Genomic DNA, 22,401 nt, shown 5'->3' on the forward strand with positions numbered 1-22,401 from the left:
GGATCCCTAGGCCTGGATCCGTATCTTGGAAGCTTGGCATTCTGTCGAGATGCCATCAAATCCAATTCCGGTCTGCCCCATCGGAGAATCAGTGAGGCAAACACCTCCAGGTGGAGTTCCCACTCCCCCGGATGAAAGGTCTGTCGAAAATCCGCTTCCCAGTTCTCTACTCCTGGGATGTAGATTGCTGACAGATGACAAAAGTGGGCTTCCGCCCATCGGATTATCTTGGACACTTCTAACTCCTTGTTCCCCCTGATGATTGATATATGCCACAGTCGTGATGTTGTCCGACTGGAATCTGATAAATTTGGCGGAAGCCAACTGAGGCCACGCCTGAAGCGCATTGAATATTGCTCTCAGTTTCAGAATATTGATTGGAAGGAGAGACTCCACCTGAGTCCAAACACCCTGAGCCTTCAGGGAATTCCCAACTGCCCCCCAGCCCAGTAGGCTGGCGTCCATTGTCACTATCACCCATGAGGGTCTGCGGAAACAAGTCCCCTGGGACAGATAATCCAGCGACAACCACCAAAGAAGAGAGTCTCTGGTTTCTTGATCTAGATTTATCTGAGGAGATAAATCCGCATAATCCCCATTCCACTGCCCGAGCATGCACAGCTGCAGTGGTCTGAGATGAAAGCGAGCAAACAGAATGATGTCCATTGCCGCTACCATTAATCCAATTACCTCCATACACTGAGCCACTAATGGCCGAGGAATGGACTGAAGTGCTCGGCAAGTATTTAGAAACTTTGAATTTCTGACCTCCGTCAGGAATATTTTCATGGCTACCGAGTCTATCAGAGTTCCCAAGAAAGGAACCTTTGTTTGTGGAACTAATGAACTCTTCTCTATGTTCACCTTCCAACCGTGAGTACTCAGGAAAGACAACACTGAGTCCGTGTGAGATTTTGTCAGTTGATACGTGGATGCCTGGATTAGAATATCGTCCAGATAAGGCGCCACTGCTATGCCTCGCGGTCTGAGAACCACCAGAAGAGACCCTAGAACCTTTGTGAAGATTCTGGGTGCTGTGGCCAACCCGAAGGGAAGAGCCACAAACTGATAATGTTTGTCCAGGAAGGCAAACCTTAGAAACTGATGATGATCCTTGTGGATAGGAATATGAAGATAAGCATCCTTAAAATCCACTGTAATCATATATTGACCCTCTTGAATCATTGGTAAGATTGTTCGAATAGTCTCCATTTTGAACGATCAAACTTGTTTAGACACTTGAGGTCTAAAATGGGTCTGAAAGATCCCTCTTTTTTGAGAACCACGAATAGGTTTGAGTAAAATCCCTGTCCCTGTTCCTTACACAGCGTAAGAACGCCTCTCTTTTAATCTGGTCTGCAGATAATCTTGAAAGATGAAATCTCCCTCTTGGGAAAAAATCCTTGAATTCCAATTGATAACCGTGGGTCACTATTTCCAGCACCCAGGGGTCCTGAACATCTCTTGCCCAAGCCTGGGCAAAGAAAGAGAGTCTGCCCCCTACTAGATCTGGTCCTGGATCGGGGGCCGCCCCTTCATGCTGTCTTAGTAGCAGCAGCGGGCTTCTTGGATTGTTTACCTTTATTCCAGTTCTGGTTGGGTCTCCAGACTGACTTGGATTGGGTAAAATTCCCCTCCTGCTTTGTGGAAGAAAAGGAAGCAGAGGGTCCTCCTTTAAAATTCTGAAAGGAACGAAAATTATTTTGTTTACCCCTCATCTTAACAGACTTATCCTGAGGTAGGGCATGGCCTTTATCTCCTGTAATGTCAGAAATGATTTCCTTCAATTCAGGCCCGAAAAGGATCTTACCTTTAAAGGGAATAGCTAAAAGCTTACTTTTTTTTTTTTTAAATTCTGTTTTTATTGGGAAAAAAGAGAAAGCTATCCAGTACAAGTTGAAACAAAGTGTCCAAGACAATACAGTGACATAAAAATCAATCATTGTACATTACAGTGTATACAGTAATAAATTTGTGAATCAGATTTCTCAATCCCTTTAACCTTTAACTTTTTCTCTCTTGCTATGATCCAGCAAATAGTGCAAACCTTTATTAACTATACAAAACTCAACCAGTAACATTGATCCGTTCAGCTAAATGTTAATTAATCCAGTCAGGCAGAGTGCGTAAATCTTGGGTATATTCTATGTGGGAAAAAAAAAAAAAAAAGGAGAACCGTCTATATAGCGATTCTCTCTCTCTCTCCCCCCCCGCCACCCTGCACCTGGTACAGGAACCCCCATTCACCTCTCAAAGAGGCCGAGAGCATATATTCAGTGTGTGCAAAGGGAGTCAGTATTTGTTTCTGGGCATCTAAGCTCAGAGTTACAATATATTCCCGCCACTTATTTATGAAGTGTTTAAGTCTTTTGTTAGTGTCCATCTTGGTGTCTAGCTGCTCAATGAGCATCTGTTTGTGTAGGGTGCGTTTAAACGTTGGAAAAGCAGGGGCAGCGCTTTCAGTCCACACCTTTAGGATAACCTTCCTAGCTATCAGAATGATGGTAGTGAGCAGGGGGACGACTTTAGGTCTCTGTTCCCTCCACTCCAAAAGACAAATTTGTTCCATACCAATTTGAACTCTAAGCTTTATGACTCTGGTGATCCAGAAGGAAATCTTACCCCAGAATTGTCCAACTCGCGGGCAGGTTAGAAAGTAATGGATAAAATCCGGGTCGCTAAGCCTGCATTTACTACATTCGTTCACCACTCCAGGGTCCCACTTAGATAGCCTCCTTGGAATAATATAGTCCTTATGTATCATTCTAATCTGGGATTCTCTAAGAGTCATGGATAAGGTAGCCTTTCTAACATTTTCTATGCTCTGTTGAATCGCTTCAACAAGGTCCTCCATGCCCAGGCTGTCTCTCCACTTGTTCCCTAGCAAGGTCAGATTTTTGGATTCAGTTGGATTTAGCAAAGTTTTATATATCCCTGAAATGGTGAAGTTACCCATTCGGAATGAGGTTAGTGATGCACCAAATGCATGTTGCTCCCAAAATTGTGGGTCATCCCTGATCAGTTGGGTGACATAATGACGCATTTGGAGGTAAGCATAGAAGTGGGTTCTCGGCAGTCCGTATTTGGTCTGCAATTCAACAAATGACTTTACACATTTCCTCGAGAGGTCTAGAGCATCTCCCACGAGGTTCAGTCCCTTGCCCTCCCATATGACAAATGGAGAGGTGTCCATCCCGGGAGGGAAGTTAGTATTGTTCCTCAACGGAATCATCCTTGAGGACACGCACCGTCGATTTAGATGGCCGAGGGCAAGGCACCACGCCCTCTCCCGTATCCCCATTGGGATGCTGTTAAATGTGGCATAAGGTAAAAATGACAAGTCTAGCGCCTCTAGGGCGTGATTCTCTAAGTCAGGCAAGTAGAAGTGCTCCGTCTTTAGCTGCCAATCCAGCATGAGACGATTGAGTGCCGCCCAGTTGTACAGTTTAAGATTGGGCAGGCCCAGGCCACCCTGTAGGGGATGAGCATATAGTTTCGTAAGTGCTATCCTAGGCTTACCACCTCGCCATAAGAAGTTCGATAGAGCCCGGGTGTATAACACCATGTCCTTCTTAGTGATTAAGAAAGGTACCATTAGGAGGGGGTACAGGATTCGTGGCAATATTACCATCTTTATCATGTGTACTCGTCCTGTGAGGGAAACTGGTAGATACTTCCAGCCCTCCAGAGTCCGTTCTATATCCCAACACACTTTCGCAATATTAGATTGGTAAAGAGTTTGGGTGTTGGTAGACAATTGGATACCCAGGTAGGTCATGGTGGGTTGGGCCTCCTGAAAAGGATATGTCACTGATTGGACTTGATGTTTTCGTAGCCACAAGATCTCCGATTTGGTTTCATTTATTGTGTAGCCCGAAAAGGCCCCAAATGCCTCAATTGTTGCCAGAATCTTAGGGACATATTTTGCTGGATGCTCTATAAATAGCAGCATATCATCCACGTAGAGTGCGAGGTGCAATCTTGTTTCCCCTATCGCGATACCCGGATATACCTTGCGTAGCTTAACAGCCAAGGGCTCAAGGGCTATATTAAAAAGGAGGGGCGAGAGGGGACATCCCTGACGGGTGCCCCTCTGTAGGATGATGCGTGGGGAGAACAGACCATTGGCCATGACATGGATCCATGGTGCTGAGTAGATGTTACCCACGTAATGAAGAAACGAGCCCGAGAAGCCAAAGCGTCGCAGCACGTCGAGAAGATGACTTCATTCCACTCTGTCAAAGGCCTTCTCTGCGTCCAAAGATAGCAGGAAGGCCTCCGATTCCCCCCTAGCACTCCGGGTCTCAGGTCCGGTCGTAAAGTGTGCCATCGCATGTAGCACCCTTCGCACGTTTGTCACCGAAGTTCTGTGGCACATGAATCCAGTTTGATCTGGGTGAATAATGTCTGTCAGGATTACTTTCAATCTATCGGTCAAGATTTTCATTAATATCTTGTAATCCGAATTTAGGAGGGAGATGGGGCGGTAGGATTCGGGTAGGCCAGGGTCTTTCCCAGGCTTCGGAAGCAAAGCCACATGTGCCATTGTAAACGCTTTAGGGGGGGACAATAGGTCTTTGTAACATAAGTTAAATAGTTTGGTTAGAGTGGGCGTGACTTGAGACTTTAAAAGTTTGAAGAATTCAATGGGTAAGTCGTCCGGGCCTGCAGTCTTCCCGTTGGACATTGAGGAAATAGTTTTCAAGATTTCCTCTGAGGATATTGGGGCGTTAAGGGCCGCAAGCTGCTCGTCTTTAATTTGTGGCAAATCTATGTCTCTCCAGAAAGTCTCAATAGACTCCTGAGGAGGCAGCTGTTGACTAGCATATAGAGTGGAGTAGTATTTCGCCAAAGCTTCCACTATGGATTCTGGAGTTTTGTGGGTTTTACCACGGTAGGAGATGGCTGCAATCGGTTTGCGCGCCGTCCGCCTATTTATTAGTGAGGCTAGCAGCCTGCCAGATCTATCCCCTCCCCTGTAGTATTTGGCATTGGATCGAAGAAGTTGTGCAACCGCCTGATGTCTCAAAAACGCATCTAACTCGCCCTTTTTAGTAAGGTAAACATCCTTCAAGGACTGGCAGGGATCGCTGCAATATTCTTGATAAGAATCTGTCAGGGCTTCTTGCAGACTCTGCAGCTTCGCCTGCACTTTTTTCCGTAGTGCCGCCACGTATGAGATAATATCCCCAGTCAGGACTGCTTTTGCTGCATTCCAGAACAACTCTGGATTGTCCCGATGCGCGGAGTTGTCCGTGTAGTAGTCGTTCCACGCATGGGTTAGATGCTTTGAAAAAGCATCAGAGGTATACAGATACCCCGGGAATCTGAGCGTGTGTTTGTTGGAGACCATGGCTCCAACCGTTATCACCAGTTCGACAGGCGCATGGTCATAGACCACTACATTGTGAATCTTAGTTTTGGTCACCCGCGAGACGAGGTTAGAAGCGATCATAAAGAGGTCTATACGCGACAGCGTTGGCGTGGCCCTAGATATGCAAGTGAAGTCTTTGCTTTCAGAATTTCGCAGCCTCCATACATCCACAAGTTGTAAGGAGCTTGATAGTCGAGAGAATATGTTCCGCTCAAAAGTGCCCTTACCTCCAGGCCTTCTCCCCTCCCCCAGGCGTTCCGGGTCCCACATCCTGTCACAGGCGGGGTTCGGAGCCAGATTAAAGTCTCCTCCAAGCACAATATCTAGGCCCAGATAAGGAGCAAGTGTTTGAATGAGTCTTGTCCAGAAAGCTGTGGATTTCCCGTTTGGGGCATATATGTTACATATCACTAGTATTTTTTGGTGCATTCTGACCTTGACCACTAGAAATCTCCCTTCCGTGTCTTTATGTGTGTTTAGAATCTCGATATTTTCCCTTCTCCCAAAAAGAATTGCTATGCCACTACCGGAGTTAGTGTAAGAAACGTGTTCCACCTGTCCCACCCAGTCCCTTCTAAGCTTTTCGTGTTCCACCTCAGAGAGGTGTGTCTCCTGTAGTTAAAAGCTTAGTTTTTGATGACACGTCAGCAGACCAAGATTTGAGCCACAATGCTCTACGCGCTAGAATAGCAAATCCTGCATTTTTCACCGCTAATTTAGCAATCTGAAAAGCAGTATCACTAATAAAAGAATTGGCTAGCTTGAGAGCCTTAATTCTATCTAAAATGTCATCTAACGGGTTCTCAACCTTAAGAGACTCTGAAGAAGCAAAAGTATCAAATTTATAAAATTTGGAAAAAGTATGAAGCGAAGACCAAGTCGCCGCCTTACAAATCTGTTCAACAGAAGCCTCATTTTTAAAAGCCCATGTGGAAGCCACTGCTCTAGTAGAGTGAGCAGTAATCCTTTCAGGAGGCTGCTGGCCAGCAGTCTCATAAGCCAAACGGATGATGCTTTTCAGCCAAAAAGAAAGAGAGGTAGCCGTAGCCTTTTGACCTCTCCGCTTTCCAGAATAGACAACAAACAAAGAAGATGTTTGACGGAAATCTTTAGTTGCTTGTAAGTAGAACTTTAAAGCACGAACCACATCAAGATTATGCAACAGACGTTCCTTCTTGGAAGAAGGAATAGGACACAGAGAAGGAACAACAATTTCCTGATTGATATTCCTATTAGAAACAACCTTAGGAAGAAATCCAGGTTCGGTACGTAAAACCACCTTATCTGCATGGAAAACTAGGTAAGGTGAGTCACACTGTAAAGCAGATAACTCAGAAACTCTTCGAGCCGAAGAAATAGCTACTAAAAACAGAACTTTCCAAAATAGAAGCTTAATATCTACGGAATGCATAGGTTCAAATGGAACCCCTTGAAGAACTTTAAGAACTAAATTTAAGCTCCATGGCGGAGCAACAGGTTTAAACACAGGCTTGATTCTAACTAAAGCCTGACTAAACGCCTAAACATCTGGAACATCTGCCAGACGCTTGTGTAAAAGAATAGACAAAGCAGATATCTGTCCTTTTAAGGAGCTAGCTGATAATCCCTTCTCCAATCCTTCTTGGAGAAAAGACAATATCCTAGGAATCCTAATCTTACTCCATGAGTAACCCTTGGATTCACACCAATAAAGATATTTTCGCCATATCTTATGATAGATTTTCCTGGTGACAGGCTTTCTAGCCTGAATCAGGGTATCAATAACCGACGCTTTGATAAAATCAGGCGTTCAATCTCCAAGCAGTCAGACGCAGAGAAATTAGATTTGGATGCTTGAATGGACCCTGGATTAGAAGGTCCTGCCTCATTGGCAGAGTCCACGGTGTAACAGATGACATGTCCACCAGATCTGCATACCAAGTCCTGCGTGGCCACGCAGGTGCTATCAAAATCACCGAAGCTCTCTCCTGCTTGATTCTGGCAACCAGACGTGGAAGGAGAGGAAACGGTGGAAACACATAGGCCAGGTTGAAGGACCAGGGCACTGCTAGAGCATCTATCAGTACTGCCTGGGGATCCCTTGAACTGGACCAGTAACAAGGAAGTTTGGCGTTCTGACGGGACGCCATCAGATCTAATTCTGGTGTGCCCCATAGCTGAGTCAGCTGGGCGAATACTTCCGGATGGAGCTCCCACTCCCCCGGATGAAAAGTCTGACAACTTAGGAAATCCGCCTCCCAGTTCTCTACCCCTGGGATATGGATTGCTGAAAGACTGCAAGAGTGAGTCTCTGCCAATTGGATTATTTTGGTCACCTCCATCATCGCTAGAGAACTCCGTGTTGATGATTGATATAAGCTACAGTCGTGATGTTGTCCGACTGAAATCTGATGAATTTGGCCGCAGCCAGTTGAGGCCACGCCTGAAGCGCATTGAATATCGCTCTCAGTTCTAGAATGTTTATCGGGAGGAGAGCTTCCTCCTGAGTCCATAAACCCTGTGCTTTCAGGGAGTTCCAGACTGCACCCCAGCCCAGTAGACTGGCATCTGTCGTTACTATGAGCCACTCTGGCCTGCGGAAACACATTCCCTGGGACAGGTGGTCCTGTGACAACCACCAGAGAAGAGAATCTCTGGTTTCCTGATCCAGATGTATCCGAGGAGATAAATCTGAAAATCCCCATTCCACTGTTCTAGCATGCATAGAGCCAGAGCTCGGCAGGTGGCAACGAGTTTTGATTTCCTGACTTCCGTCAGAAATATTTTCATTTCTACCGAGTCTATCAGAGTGCCTAGGAAGGAAACTCTTATGTTCAGCTTCCACCCATGAGATCTCAGAAAAGCCAACACGATGTCCGTGTGAGACTTGGCTAGTTGGAAATTCGACGCTTGAATTAAGATGTCGTCTAGATAAGGCGCCACCGCTATGCCCCACATTCTTAGAACCGCCAGAAGGGACCCAAGCACCTTTGTGAAAATTCTGGGAGCCGTGGCCAACCCGAAGGGGAGGCCTCACCACACTCACTTTACCCTTCCTAGTACTTAGAGTAGGCAAAGAGAATGACTGGGGGGTGGAGCTACGGGAGGAGCTATATAGACAGCTCTGCTGTGGGTGCTCTCTTTGCCACTTCCTGTTGGGAAGGAGAATATCCCACAAGTATTGGTTGAATCCGTGCACTCAATACATCTTGCAAGAGAAAATTTGGGTTCAGTGTCCATTTAATGCTCCTTTAACAAACTGCACTATCATTTTATGCAGTGTTGTTTTTCCTTTCTTGAATTCTCTTAATCATGTGTTTAAAGATACATTATGCTCATACACAGCGATAAGTGCACTAGATGAATTCACTCATGTGTCTTAAAGGGATAGTAAACCCCCAAATTTTCTTTTATGATTCAGATAGAACATACACTTTTAAACAACTTTCCAATTTAATTCTAGTATCAATTTTTTTTGTTCTCTTGTTATCCATTGCTGAAGGGACAGCCTTGCACTACTGAGAGGAAGCTGAAAATATCTATTTAGCCAATCACAAGAGACAAATGTGTGCAGGCACTAATTAGAAGCAGCTCCCACTAGTGTATGATATGTGTATTAATTTTTTAACAAGGGATACTAAGAGAACGAAACACATTTGAAAATAGAAGTGAATTTAAAAGTGTCTTAAAATGACATGCTCTATCTGAAAAATGCATGTTTATTTTTTACTTTCCTATCCCTTTAATGATGTAATGCTGTAGCCAACAGCAAATCATAATACAAGTACAATGATTTTACCGAGGGGTGAGCACTGATTGTATAAAATGCAAGTCTATCAACATAACTGAAATAAGGGGGCAGTTTGCAGAGGCTTAGATAGAAGATAATCACAGAGGTAAAACATGTTTTATTATATATACTATTTTGGTTATGCAAAACTGGGGAATGGGTAATTAATGGATTATCTATCTTTTAAAACAACAAAAATTCTGGTGTTGACTGTCCCTTTAATTCTATAGTTGTAAAAGGAATGATGCAAAGTATTATTTATACAAGGTGCTCTCAACATTCTAATGTGCATAAATGAGAGTCTATGATGCTTCATAGATATTTTTATTTCCTTCCACCACCAGAATTGTAAAACAATAGCATCCATATAACACCCACCTGCAAAGATGGTAAGCTCTGTTAAACAGGTGACCACATCTAGCTTTCATCCCAAAGCTAGCTGCTTTGTCCTTTAAGGGCTGGGTGACCAGATCTTTCCTCTACCTGTGCTCTCATCTTGTTGTTGACTACCTTATAGAATTTAAGGCTAAGTTTACTTTGATTGAATTTGTAGATTCACTGGTAAGGTACTGGGACATTTGAAAATGATGCTGAACACATAAGAGTCATCCAAGTCATTTGAGATCTGTATAGAGAATGCATATGAAGGAAGCTGGAACACTACTGATAGAACTAGATTTAAAGGAACATAAAACATTTTGATATTGCCATGTAAAATGTTTTATTACGTGAAGTAAAATAACTTGGAAATATACTTACATTATTTATTTTGCCCCATTTTTCTGTAATTGAAAGTGATGGTAAATCCAAGCATTAAACAAACGCTAGGATTTACCATCACTAAAAATCAAGGGGAGTTTAAGTTATCAGATCTAAAAAAAAGGGGGCTAAACTCACCCTTTCTGTGCCGTTGCACAGTGCTAAACACAGCGTCTACGGCCACTCACGGCACATCGACCTCCTATAATGAAGTGACATTTGCACCTCTGAACTAATAGCCGAGCATGTCAACTGACAGGTTTCTGTATGCACGCACGGCTATTGGTTCAGAGTTGCAAGCAGCACCTTATTGGTAGAAGGCCGATGTGCCGTGGTTGGCCGGAGCCCCTGAGTTTAGTGTTGTTTAATGTCACAGAAAGGTTGAGTTTAGCACCCTTTTTTTTTAGATCTGATCACTTAAACTCCCCATTATTTTTAGTGATGGTAAATCCTAGTGTTTGGATTTACCATCACTTGAAGGCTGGAAATGTTGAGCTTTTCAAATCATGTTAAAAGACCCCAGTCTTTAAATAGTTATATTCTACACAGCCATTGGTTGCACACTTTAGAGACACATGCATAATTGCACCTAATTGGCCTCAGTAGAGAAGGAAACCTAGGTTACAACATGGCAGCAACCATTTCTTTAAAGACACATGCATTGCCACTTGTTTAACTCTACGATTCATTTCCGATGCCGATTATGTTTTCTCTAGGGTTGTTTTACCATTTATCCTTTGGATAAGGACATGAAAGTCAGAATTACATTTTCATGGTTGAGCAGCAATGTACTACTGGGAGCTAGCTGATGACTGGTGTGTACACACATATGCCTCTTGTCATTGGTTCACCACATGTGTTCTGCTAGCTCCATTTAGTGCAAAGCTACCCTGTAGCATTGCAGGGGTTAAAGGAACATGAAATCCAACTATTTTTTTTCATGATTCAGAAAGAGCATACAATTTTAACAATTTTCCAATGTACTCCTTTTATCTAATTTAATGTGTTCTTTTGGAATCCTTTGTTAAAAAAACATACCTAGGTAGGCTTAGGAGCAGGAATGTACTACCGGGGGCTAGTTGCCGATTGGCAGGTACTCATATATGCTACTTGTCGTGCATTTCTGCGCCTTCATCAAAGCATAGCAAGAGAATGTAGTCAATCTAGTAATACAAGTAAATTAGAAATTTGTTTATAATTGTATGCGTGAAATTAATCTTTAAAGGAAAATTTTGGGTTTCATGTCCCTTTAAAGGAATAGTCTAGTCAAAACTAAACTTTCATGATTCAGACAGAACATGCAATTTTAAGAAACTTTCTAATTTACTGCTAATATCAATTTTTCTTTGTTCTCTTGGCATCTTTATTTAAAAAAGCAAGAATGAAAGCCTAGGAGCCAGCCCATTTTTGGTTTAGAACCTGGGTAGCACTTTCTGATTGGTGTCTAAATGTAGCCACCAATCAGCAAGCACTACCCAGGTTCTGAACAAAAAAAAAATATGGGCCAGTTCTTAAGCATACATTCAAATAAAGATACCAAGGGAACGAAGGAAATTTGATAATAGGAGTAAAATAGAAAGTTGCTTTAATTTTGACTTGACTATCCCTTTAAACATAGTCATATGCAAACAATTTAGCAATAATAAAATATCTTAACACATTAGAGCATTTTATTTTTAACCCTACTTTGCCTAGTAACTTCAGCTCACAGTACATACTACATGTTAAGTAGTTTTTTTTTTTTTATTGTTTTATAGTGAAAAGTTAATGGTTTCATTTGGAAGGTTAGCAAAGTACAAAATACAAAATTCCAGCCAGTTGTTCTCTGGCATTAAAATGGCAGAAGCAATAAGAGAATAAAACGCTTGATCAAATAACCTATGACAAAAACTGAACATTGGATCTGAATAATAAGCAATATATTACTGGAACCTTCATAGAACACAACTGAAATTATAATAATTATTTAATATGTCAATCACAAGAGAAGTCACTGAATACAGACTTAACAAAATAGGGTTTGTTTAAAATACAAACTCACAAATGCAGAAGGCAGGAAAAGCACCCCCAGTTCATAAGACCGGATGAACAGCTGCGTGCCGTTTTTCTCCAAAGAGCCCCATGCCGCTTTAGAAAGATTAGCACTGGGAAGAAAAACAAAACATTATCAGATAAACCCCAGCAACTTTCTAGTTAAAGGGACAGTCTAGTTCAAGATAAACTTTCAGGATTCAGATAGGACATGCAATTTTAAACAACTTTCCAATTTACTTTTATCACCAATTTTCCTTTGTTCTCTTAGTATTTCTTAGTTGTAAGCTAAACCTAGCAAGGCTCATATGCTAATTTGTTAGACCTTGAAGGCAACCTCTTAACTGAATGCATTTTGACTGTTTTCACCACTAGAGGGAATTAGTTCATATGTGTCATATAGATAACATTGTGCTCACGCATGTGGAGTTACCAAGGACCCAGCACTGATTGGCTAAAATGCATGTCTGTTAAAATAAATGAACTAAGGGGGTAGTTTGCAGAGGCTTAGATACAAGGGATTCACAGAGGTAAAATGTGTATTATTATAACAGTGCTGGTTATGCACTTTCCCTTTAAGGCAATAAAAAAACAAAATCAGAAATGTAGAAAATGTCTCCTGTATCCTAAAGGTTAGAACAATTACTTAAAGGGACACTGTACTCTAATTTTTTCTTTTGTGATTCAGATAGAGCATGCAATTTTAAGCAACTTTCTAATTTACTTCTATTACCAATTTTTCGTCGTTCTCTTGATATCTTTATTTTAAAAAGAAGGCATCTAAGCTGAGGAGCCAGCAAATGTGTGGTTCAGAACCATGGACAGCAATTGTTTATTGGTGCTGCCCAATCAGCAAGGACAACCCAGGTTGTTCAACAAAAATGGGCCAGCATCTAATCTTAAATTCTTGCTTTTCAAATAAACATACCAAGAGAATGAAGAAAATGTGATAATAGGAGTACATTTGAAAGTTGATTAAAATTGCATGCTCTATCTGAATCACATAAGATAAAATTTGGATACAGTGTCCCTTTAAGAATGACATAAAAAGTAATATGTACACAATCATTCAAATATCAAACTTTAAACACTAGTAGTCTGGAACATATACAGAAAGGATGGTGCTTGAGGGAAAAAAAAGAAAACATTAATTTGGTTATTCAGTTTAGAAGCTAATGTTTCAAATGGAGCTGGGTCACGATGGTGTTTTTATTTCAAAGTCAATATAGCTGTTTTTACAGTATCTCAGCTGGGATATTGTCATTGCCAAAAATCTGCCACGGACAATGCAATAGGAGGTGCAAATACCTGTTAACTCTCTGGATGTCATTTCTGGCATCCAAGGAGTTAACCATTAAAACAACCCTAGCCCAAAAATCCTAGGCCTAATCCTAACTACCACAGTATGGCTTCTCACATCTTGTTATGATGGATGGTCTGCAACAATGCTGAAGCTCAGTGTCATGGGTAGTTACATCTCTTCATAGATGGAATTGCCACCCACAACACCACAGCCATGAAATTGCTGCACTCAGTGGTAAAGCAGCAATGGTGCCTGCTACAGAATAAGTCATATGACTCGCTTTACAGAATTCCCCTTAGCCCCAACAATTGAGCACCCACAAACTGCCCTGAAACACCCACAGACCACCAGAAACGCCCACAATCCCCCCACTAACCACTCATGATCCCTCCCCTCCCAACGCGGCTCCACCCACAAAATGGTGATGGACTCCTATCAACCTCCTGTGTCCCTCATACTCAGCCACAAATGTTGGGAAAACATTACAGAAAATATATTTAAAATAATTTGTATAACTTCGCAACTTAAAGGGACATGAAACCAAAAATGTTTCTTTTATCATTTGGGTAGAACATACAATTTTAAACAACTTTCCAGTTTACTTCTATTATCAAATTTGCTTCATTCTCTTGGTATCATTTGTTAAAGAAGCAGCAATGCACTGCTGGTTTTTAATTGAATACTGCAACAATTGGAAATAGGAAGCGCTAAAAAGCTAGGATATAGAAATGGTTATACTGATTATATATGCGTTTTACACTTTAAAAAAGACCAACTCTCATAGTCTCTATATGTATTACATTTACTCAAAAATAAAATCACTGCAAATTCTATTTGACAATGTTAGATAATGTATGACAATGTTAAAATATATTGGCAATGTAAAATTATATATTAGACAATGTTAATCCCTTTAAGCGAATTCATCCATCCATTCATACATAAAACGTGTTCATTCAGTACAATATGTATACTATGAATCCATTCAGATATCTGCAATATAGTAGTTGCTAAAAAAGTTTTTTTGGTTGTGGCCACAACCTAAATGTCAATCACGAACAGTTTCAGGTGCTGAGCTCAGATTATTTCACAATTTAAGAAAAAAAGACTTCTGTGTATGTTTTCACCGGGTTCTCCCAGATTCTCTTACCCGACATCTCTGACTCCCTTGGGTTATGGAAGGCTGCGGTGGCTTCACTCAATATTTGTTGGTAGAGCGCTGGTTACACGTTCTCCAGTCTCAGTGTCACAGCGTTCTTTCACTTCCTCAGTAGGCCTTCTACCCAATCACTGGCGTGTGGTTCCCCACATGATTTTTAGGGCGAATCAGATTGTCGGTTCGGTTGTTATCCCAAGGCGGTTTATTCGAAAGTTGTTACTCCAAAACCGGTGGTTTTAAGCTCCGTTTGGAACAATCTGACACTTGACCTCACACCGCTAAACTTCAGTGTAACAGAAGACCACAGAAAACTGCAGAGGGCGCTGTGGCATTAGTCTCATTGCTTGCTTTTTCTGCAGTTTTCTGTGGTCTTCTGTTACACTGAAGTTTAGCGGTGTGAGGTCAAGTGTCAGATCGTTCCAAAAGGAGACGTAGATAATCTACGAGGAGATACTGGCTTTACAAAGGATAATGAATGTATAAATATTGGAACTTAAAACCACCAGTTTTGGAGTAACAACTTTCGAATAAACCGCCTTGGGATAACAACTGAACCGACAATCTGATTCGCCCTAAAAATCACGTGAGGAACCACACGCCAGTAATTGGGTAGAAGGCCTACTGAGGAAGTGAAAGAACGCTGTGACACTGAGACCGGAGAACGTGTAACCAGCGCTCTACCAACAAATATTGAGCAAAGCCACAGCAGCCTTCCATAACCCCAGGGAGTCAGAGAGGTTGGGTAAGAGAATCCGGTAGAACCCGGTGGAAATAAACACAGAGTCAGAGAGGTCGGGTAAGAGGATCTGGGAGAACCCAGTGAAAACATACATGGAAGTCTTTTTTTCTTAAATTGTGAAATAATCTGAGCTCAGCACCTGAAACTGTTCGTGATTGACATTTAGGTTGTGGCCACAACCAAAAAACCTTTTTTAGCAACTACTATATTGCAGATATCTGAATGGATTCATAGTATACATATTGTACTGAATGAACACGTTTTATGAATGAATGGATGGATGAATTCGCTTAAAGGGATTAACATTGTCTAATATATAATTTTACATTGCCAATATATTTTAACATTGTCATACATTATCTAACATTGTCAAATAGAATTTGCAGTGATTTTATTTTTGAGTAAATGTAATACATATAGAGACTATGAGAGTTGGTCTTTTTTAAAGTGTAAAACGCATATATAATCAGTATAACCATTTCTATATCCTAGCTTTTTAGTGCTTCCTATTTCCAATTGTTGCAGTACTAACTTTTTAACTGTCTTTAGGAGAAAGGACAGTTATTTTAGGATAGCTTTGGGATATACCTTAAGAACGTTCCAATACTCCCTTTTTTGCAATTTAATTTGGTTTCTAATTGAACACATGGGTGAGTCAATGACAATCAGTATATATATGCAGCCACCAATCAGGAGCTAGTACCTAGGTTCTTTGCTGCTCCTGAGCTTTCCTAGATAAACCTTTCATCAAAGGATAACAAAAGAAGCAAGCAAATTAAATAATAGAAGTAAATTGGAAAGTTGTTTAAAATTGTATGCTCTGTTTAAATCATAAATGTATAATTATTATTTACTATTATACTTTATTTATAAAGCGCCAACATATTCCGCAGCGCTGTCCATGAGTACTATTCATTTATATAAGACAATGATATAAAACTTGTAAGAGACAAGACACCATTTTACAAACACATACAGGAGGAAGTGAGGGCCCTGGTCCCGTGGGAACTTACAATCTAGGAGGGCAATGACTTTACTATCCCTTTAAGTATACTTTATCAGAATGTAACATCCAGTACGCAGTCTTGTAAAAAGAAATGCAGTAAATCTGCACTGCTGCCTCATATATGTTTGAAGTCAAGGTCTTTGATGTGGAAGGCCGATTCCCTCTTCTATGCAGCATCTGATAACTTAAGCATGAAGGATCACTGAAATGGCTCTTCAGATGAAAATTGATAACAATCAGCTACTCCTTCAGCAGAAGCCTTTGCTGAAAGTCTTTATTAAAGGGATAGGAAAGTCAAAATGAAACTTGCATGATTCAGATAGAGCATGTTATTTTAAAACAATTAAATTAACTTCTATTTTCAAATGTATTTTGTTCTCTTGGTATCCATTGTCGAAAAATAATATGTACATACCCTACACTAATGGGAGCTAACTGGTGATTAGTGCCTGCACACATTTGTCTCTTGTGATTGGCTGACTAGATGTGTTAAGCTATCTCTCAGTAGTGCAATGCTGCACCTTCAGCATGGATATTAAGGGAATTAAGTAGATTTGATAATACAATTACATTGGAAAGTTGTTTAAAATTGAATGTTCTATCTGAATCCTGAAAGAAAAAAAAAATGTGTTTTATGTCCCTTTAAAGGACTAGTCAACACAGTAGATTTGCATAATCAACAAATGCAAGATAACAAGACAATGCAATAGCACTTAGTCTGAACTTCAAATGAGTAGTAGATTTGTTTTGGACAATTTTAAAGGTTATGTCTATTTCCACTCCCCCTGTACCATGTGACAGCCATAAGCCAATCACAAATGCATACACGCTTATTCTGTGAATTCTTGCACATGCTGAGTAGGAGCTGGTGACTCAAAAAGTTTAAATATAAAAAGACTGTGCACATTTTGTTAATGGAAGTAAATTGGAAAGTTGTTTAAAATTACATGCTCTATCTGAATAAAGAAAGTTTATTTGTGACTTGAGTGTTCCTTTAATATCAGAGGGAAACTTCCCGCTGAGCCACAGAAGCAGGTGATATCCAGGCCTGCAGCGCCATAGGTTTATTTCTTAGTTATAAAGTCTTAAGTTTTCTAATTCTTATTATAGTTTGAAAAGAAATGGATGATAATGTTCTCATTATATTCACAATTCAGATACAACTAAGATGCACCAGACATGATTTGCAAAAAGATATGTAAGAGTACAATTTTGACTTCAGTAATTTACAGAAAAAGTTTGTACCATTCCATTCAACACTCATTAGCAGTATCTGTGTAATTTTGTTGTAGTCCAAAAAATCTACACCTCACTAAGAACTATGTTCTCTGTTCAAGTGTGATGATCTAAAAAGATCCATCCGTGAGTGTTACAAGGTCCATCAGGGGATAATCTAAAGGCCTATTTTACACTGTGAGCTGTGTATTATTATTATTATTATTATTCATTAGTATAGCGCTGGTGTATTTCACTAAGGGTTGTAACTTACATTTCTGTACGTGATGCGGAGATGCCGGATAGTGCTAAAGAGACGAATCATATCAAAAATATAAAATATATGTTGTAAAAAGCTATCCATATTATTCATAAAACCTCATTTAAACAGTAAGCATCTAAAAATGTGAGGTTACATTATGTCATACAAATTGATCCTTAATTACCTGGAAGCACAGTACACATCCTATTATATAAAAGGCCAAGTGTGTTTGTCCAAAGCTGTCATGCGCACTAGAGACAGCACGAGGACAAACACACCTGGCCTTACCTGACAATCCATGCTGTTTGCGACGGAATTGGGCATCTACGGCCGTGGGCGTGGCCAGGCGGACCGAGCATGATCGGTGGCGTAGCGGGCTTGGTGGGGGTGTGGCCGGTGCGACAGAGGGGAAAGAAATAGAAAGAGAGGGGGAGAGACAAAAAGAGATAGGAAAGAGCTGAAGAGATTGGGAAGAGCAGAAGAGAGGGGTAAGTGCAGAAGAGAGGGGGGAGAGAGAGCAAAAGAGAGGGGGGAGAGAGACAGAGCAAAAGAGAGGGGGAGAGAGACAGAGCAAAAGAGAGGGGGAGAGAGACAGAGCAAAAGAAAGGGGGGAGAGACAGAGCAAAAGAGAGGGATGGAGAGAGAGAGAGACAAAAAAAAGTTGAGACAGAGCAAAAGAGAGGGGGAGAGAGACAGAGAAAAAAAGAGGGGGAGAGACAGAGCAAAAGAGAGGGGGAGAGACAGAGCAAAAGAGAGGGATGGAGAGAGAGAGACAAAAAAAGTTGAAACAGAGCAAAAGAGAGGGGGAGAGAGAGAGCGCAAAAGAGAGGGGGGGAGAATGAGCGCAAAAGAGAGGGGGGAGAATGAGCGCAAAAGAGAGGGGGGGAGAATGAGCGCAAAAGAGAGGGGGGGAGAATGAGCGCAAAAGAGAGGGGGGAAGAATGAGCGCAAAAGAGGGGGGGAGAATGAGTGCAAAAGAGAGGGGGGGAGAGAGCGCGAAAAAGAGAGGGGGAGAGAGGGAAAAAGAGAGGGGGAGAGAGAGAGAGAGCACAAAAGAGAGGGGGAGAGAGAGAGCGCAAAAGAGAGGGGAGAGAGAGAGCGCAAAAGAGGGGGAGAGAGAGCGCAAAAAATAGGGGGAGAGAGAGCGCAAAAGAGAGAGGGAGAGAGAAAACGCAAAAGAGAGGGGGAGAGAGAGCACAAAAGAGAGAAGGCAAAAGAGAGGGGGGAGAGAGAAAGCGTAAAAGAGAGGGGGAGAGAAAGCGTAAAAGAGAGGGGGAGAGAGAGCGCAAAAAAGAGGGGGAGAGAGCGCAAAAGAGGAGGAGAGAGCAAAAGAGGGGGGAGAGAGAGCAAAAGAGAGGTGGAGCGAGAGAGAGAGAGAGAGAGAGCAAAAGAGGTGGAGCGAGAGAGAGCGCAAAAGAAAAGGGGAGAGAGCACAAAAGAGGGGGGGGGGGTGAGCACAAAAGAGAGGGGGAGAGAGAGAGAGCAAGGGGTGGGACCGTTGTACTGCAAAAAAATGGCCCGTGTGAACGGGCTTTAGGACTAGTTTATTTATAAAAGCTGAAATTATAAACAAGATGTCAGAATATGAATGGATATTTATATTTCTATTGTGAAACGAGTGTCGCACAAAGAGAGGGGGAGAGAGACAGAGCAAAAGAAAGGGGGGAGAGACAGAGCAAAAGAGAGGGATGGAGAGAGAGAGACAAAAAAAAGTTGAGACAGAGCAAAAGAGAGGGGGAGAGAGACAGAGAAAAAGATAGGGGGAGAGACAGAGCAAAAGAGAGGGGGAGAGACAGAGCAAAAGAGAGGGATGGAGAGAGAGAGACAAAAAAAGTTGAGACAGAGCAAAAGAGAGGGGGAGAGAGAGAGCGCAAAAGAGAGGGGGGGAGAATGAGCGCAAAAGAGAGGGGGGGAGAATGAGCGCAAAAGAGAGGGGGGAGAATGAGCGCAAAAGAGAGGGGGGGAGAATGAGCGCAAAAGAGAGGGGGGGAGAGAGCGCGAAAAAGAGAGGGGGACAGAGGGAAAAAGAGAGGGGGAGAGAGAGAGAGCACAAAAGAGAGGGGGAGAGAGAGAGAGCGCAAAAGAGAGGGGGAGAGAGAGCGCAAAAGAGAGGGTGAGAGAGAGAGCGCAAAAGAGAGGGGAGAGAGAGAGCGCAAAAGAGGGGGAGAGAGAGCGCAAAAGATAGGGGGAGAGAGAGCGCAAAAGAGAGAGGGAGAGAGAAAACGCAAAAGAGAGGGGGAGAGAGAGCACAAAAGAGAGAGAAGGCAAAAGAGAGGGGGGAGAGAGAAAGCGTAAAAGAGAGGGGGAGAGAGAGCGCAAAAAAGAGGGGGAGAGAGCAAAAGAGGGGGGAGAGAGAGCAAAAGAGAGGTGGAGCGAGAGAGAGCAAAAGAGAGGTGGAGCGAGAGAGAGAGAGAGAGCAAAAGAGAGGTGGAGCGAGAGAGAGCGCAAAAGAAAAGGGGAGAGAGCACAAAAGAGGGGGGGTGAGCACAAAAGAGAGGGGGAGAGAGAGAGCAAGGGGTGGGACCGTTGTACTGCAAAAAAATGGCCCGTGTGAACGGGCTTTAGGACTAGTTTATTTATAAAAGCTGAAGTTATAAACAAGATGTTAGAATATGAATGGATATTTATATTTCTATTGTGAAACGAGTGTCGCACAATTGGTGAGTGACTTGAAAAAGGGTGTCCCTTACACGTATATGAAGTTTTGTAGCATAATACACCTCTAGGTCTTGCGGTTTCATTGCGCTAAATGTAGCCTGGCAAGTTTTTTTCAAAATACACAATGCTCTCATTAAAGGGACAGTAAATGTGCAGCATTATGTAAGGTTAGGATAGCCATTCCTTTAAAAAAAATATTTTAAAAACATAATTTATGTAAGAACTTACCTGATAAATTCATTTCTTTCATATTAGCAAGAGTCCATGAGCTAGTGACGTATGGGATATACATTCCTACCAGGAGGGGCAAAGTTTCCCAAACCTTAAAATGCCTATAAATACACCCCTCACCACACCCACAATTCAGTTTAACGAATAGCCAAGAAGTGGGGTGATAAGAAAAAAGTGCGAAAGCATATAAAATAAGGAATTGGAATAATTGTGCTTTATACAAAAAAATCATAACCACCACAAAAAAAGGGCGGGCCTCATGGACTCTTGCTAATATGAAAGAAATGAATTTATCAGGTAAGTTCTTACATAAATTATGTTTTCTTTCATGTAATTAGCAAGAGTCCATGAGCTAGTGACGTATGGGATAATGACTACCCAAGATGTGGATCTTTCCACACAAGAGTCACTAGAGAGGGAGGGATAAAATAAAGACAGCCAATTCCTGCTGAAAATAATCCACACCCAAAATAAAGTTTAATGAAAAAACATAAGCAGAAGATTCAAACTGAAAACGCTGCCTGAAGTATTTTTCTACCAAAAACTGCTTCAGAAGAAGAAAATACAACAAAATGGTAGAATTTGGTAAAAGTATGCAAAGAGGACCAAGTTGCCGCTTTGCAAATCTGATCAACCGAAGCTTCATTCCTAAACGCCCAGGAAGTAGAAACTGACCTAGTAGAATGAGCTGTAATCCTATGAGGCGGAGTCTTACCCGACTCAACATAGGCAAGATGAATTAAAGATTTCAACCAAGATGCCAAAGAAATGGCAGAAGTTTTCTGGCCTTTCTAAAACCGGAAAAGATAACAAATAAACTTGAAGTCTTTCGGAAAGACTTAGTAGCTTCAACATAATATTTCAAAGCTCTAATAACATCCAAAGAATGCAACGATTTCTCCTTAGAATTCTTAGGATTAAGACATAATGAAGGAACCACAATGTCTCTACTAATGTTGTTGGAATTCACAACTTAGGTAAAAATTCAAAAGAAGTTCGCAACACCGCCTTATCCTGATGAAAAATCAGAAAAGGAGACTCACAAGAAAGAGCAGATAATTCAGAAACTCTTCTGGCAGAAGAGATGGCCAAAAGGAACAACACTTTCCAAGAAAGTAATTTAATATCCAATGAATGCATAGGTTCAAATGGAGGAGCTTGAAGAGCCCCCAGAACCAAATTCAAACTCCAAGGAGGAGAAATTGACTTAATGACAGGCTTTATACGAACCAAAGCTTGTACAAAACAATGAATATCAGGAAGAATAGCAATCTGTCTGTGAAAAAGAACAGAAAGAGCAGAGATTTGACCTTTCAAGGAACTTGCGGACAAACCCTTATCTAAACCATCCTGAAGAAACTGTAATATTCTCGGTATTCTAAAAGAATGCCAAGAAAAATGATGAGAAAGACACCAAGAAATATAAGTCTTCCAGACTCTATAATATATCTCTCTGGATACAGATTTACGAGCCTGTAACATAGTATTAATCACAGAGTCAGAGAAACCTCTTTGACCAAGAATCAAGCGTTCAATCTCCATACCTTTAAATTTAAGGATTTCAGATCCTGATGGAAAAAAGGACCTTGAGACAAAAGGTCTGGTCTTAACGGAAGAGTCCACGGTTGGCAAGAGGCCATCCGGACAAGATCCGCATACCAAAACCTGTGAGGCCATGCCGGAGCTACCAGCAGAACAAACGAGCATTCCTTCAGAATCTTGGAGATTACTCTTGGAAGAAGAACTAGAGGCGGAAAGATATAGGCAGGATGATACTTCCAAGGAAGTGATAATGCATCCACTGCCTCCGCCTGAGGATCCCGGGATCTGGACAGATACCTGGGAAGTTTCTTGTTTAGATGAGAAGCCATCAGATCTATTTCTGGAAGTTCCCA

General features: G+C 41.7%; 1 protein-coding gene across 1 annotated transcript in view; it reads right to left on the reverse strand.

Moving 5' to 3' along the window:
* The window catches only part of TDP1 (tyrosyl-DNA phosphodiesterase 1), a 698,490-nt gene that overhangs the window by 215,353 nt on the left and 460,736 nt on the right, over positions 1-22,401 (reverse strand). Inside the window, exon 14 of the mRNA XM_053697569.1 lies at positions 11,944-12,046. Coding sequence (XP_053553544.1) covers positions 11,944-12,046 — 103 coding nt within the window. The remainder of the gene's footprint in view (positions 1-11,943; positions 12,047-22,401) is intronic.

This window comes from Bombina bombina, chromosome 1 (assembly GCF_027579735.1).
Source record: "Bombina bombina isolate aBomBom1 chromosome 1, aBomBom1.pri, whole genome shotgun sequence".
Taxonomy (NCBI): Eukaryota; Metazoa; Chordata; class Amphibia; order Anura; family Bombinatoridae; genus Bombina; species Bombina bombina.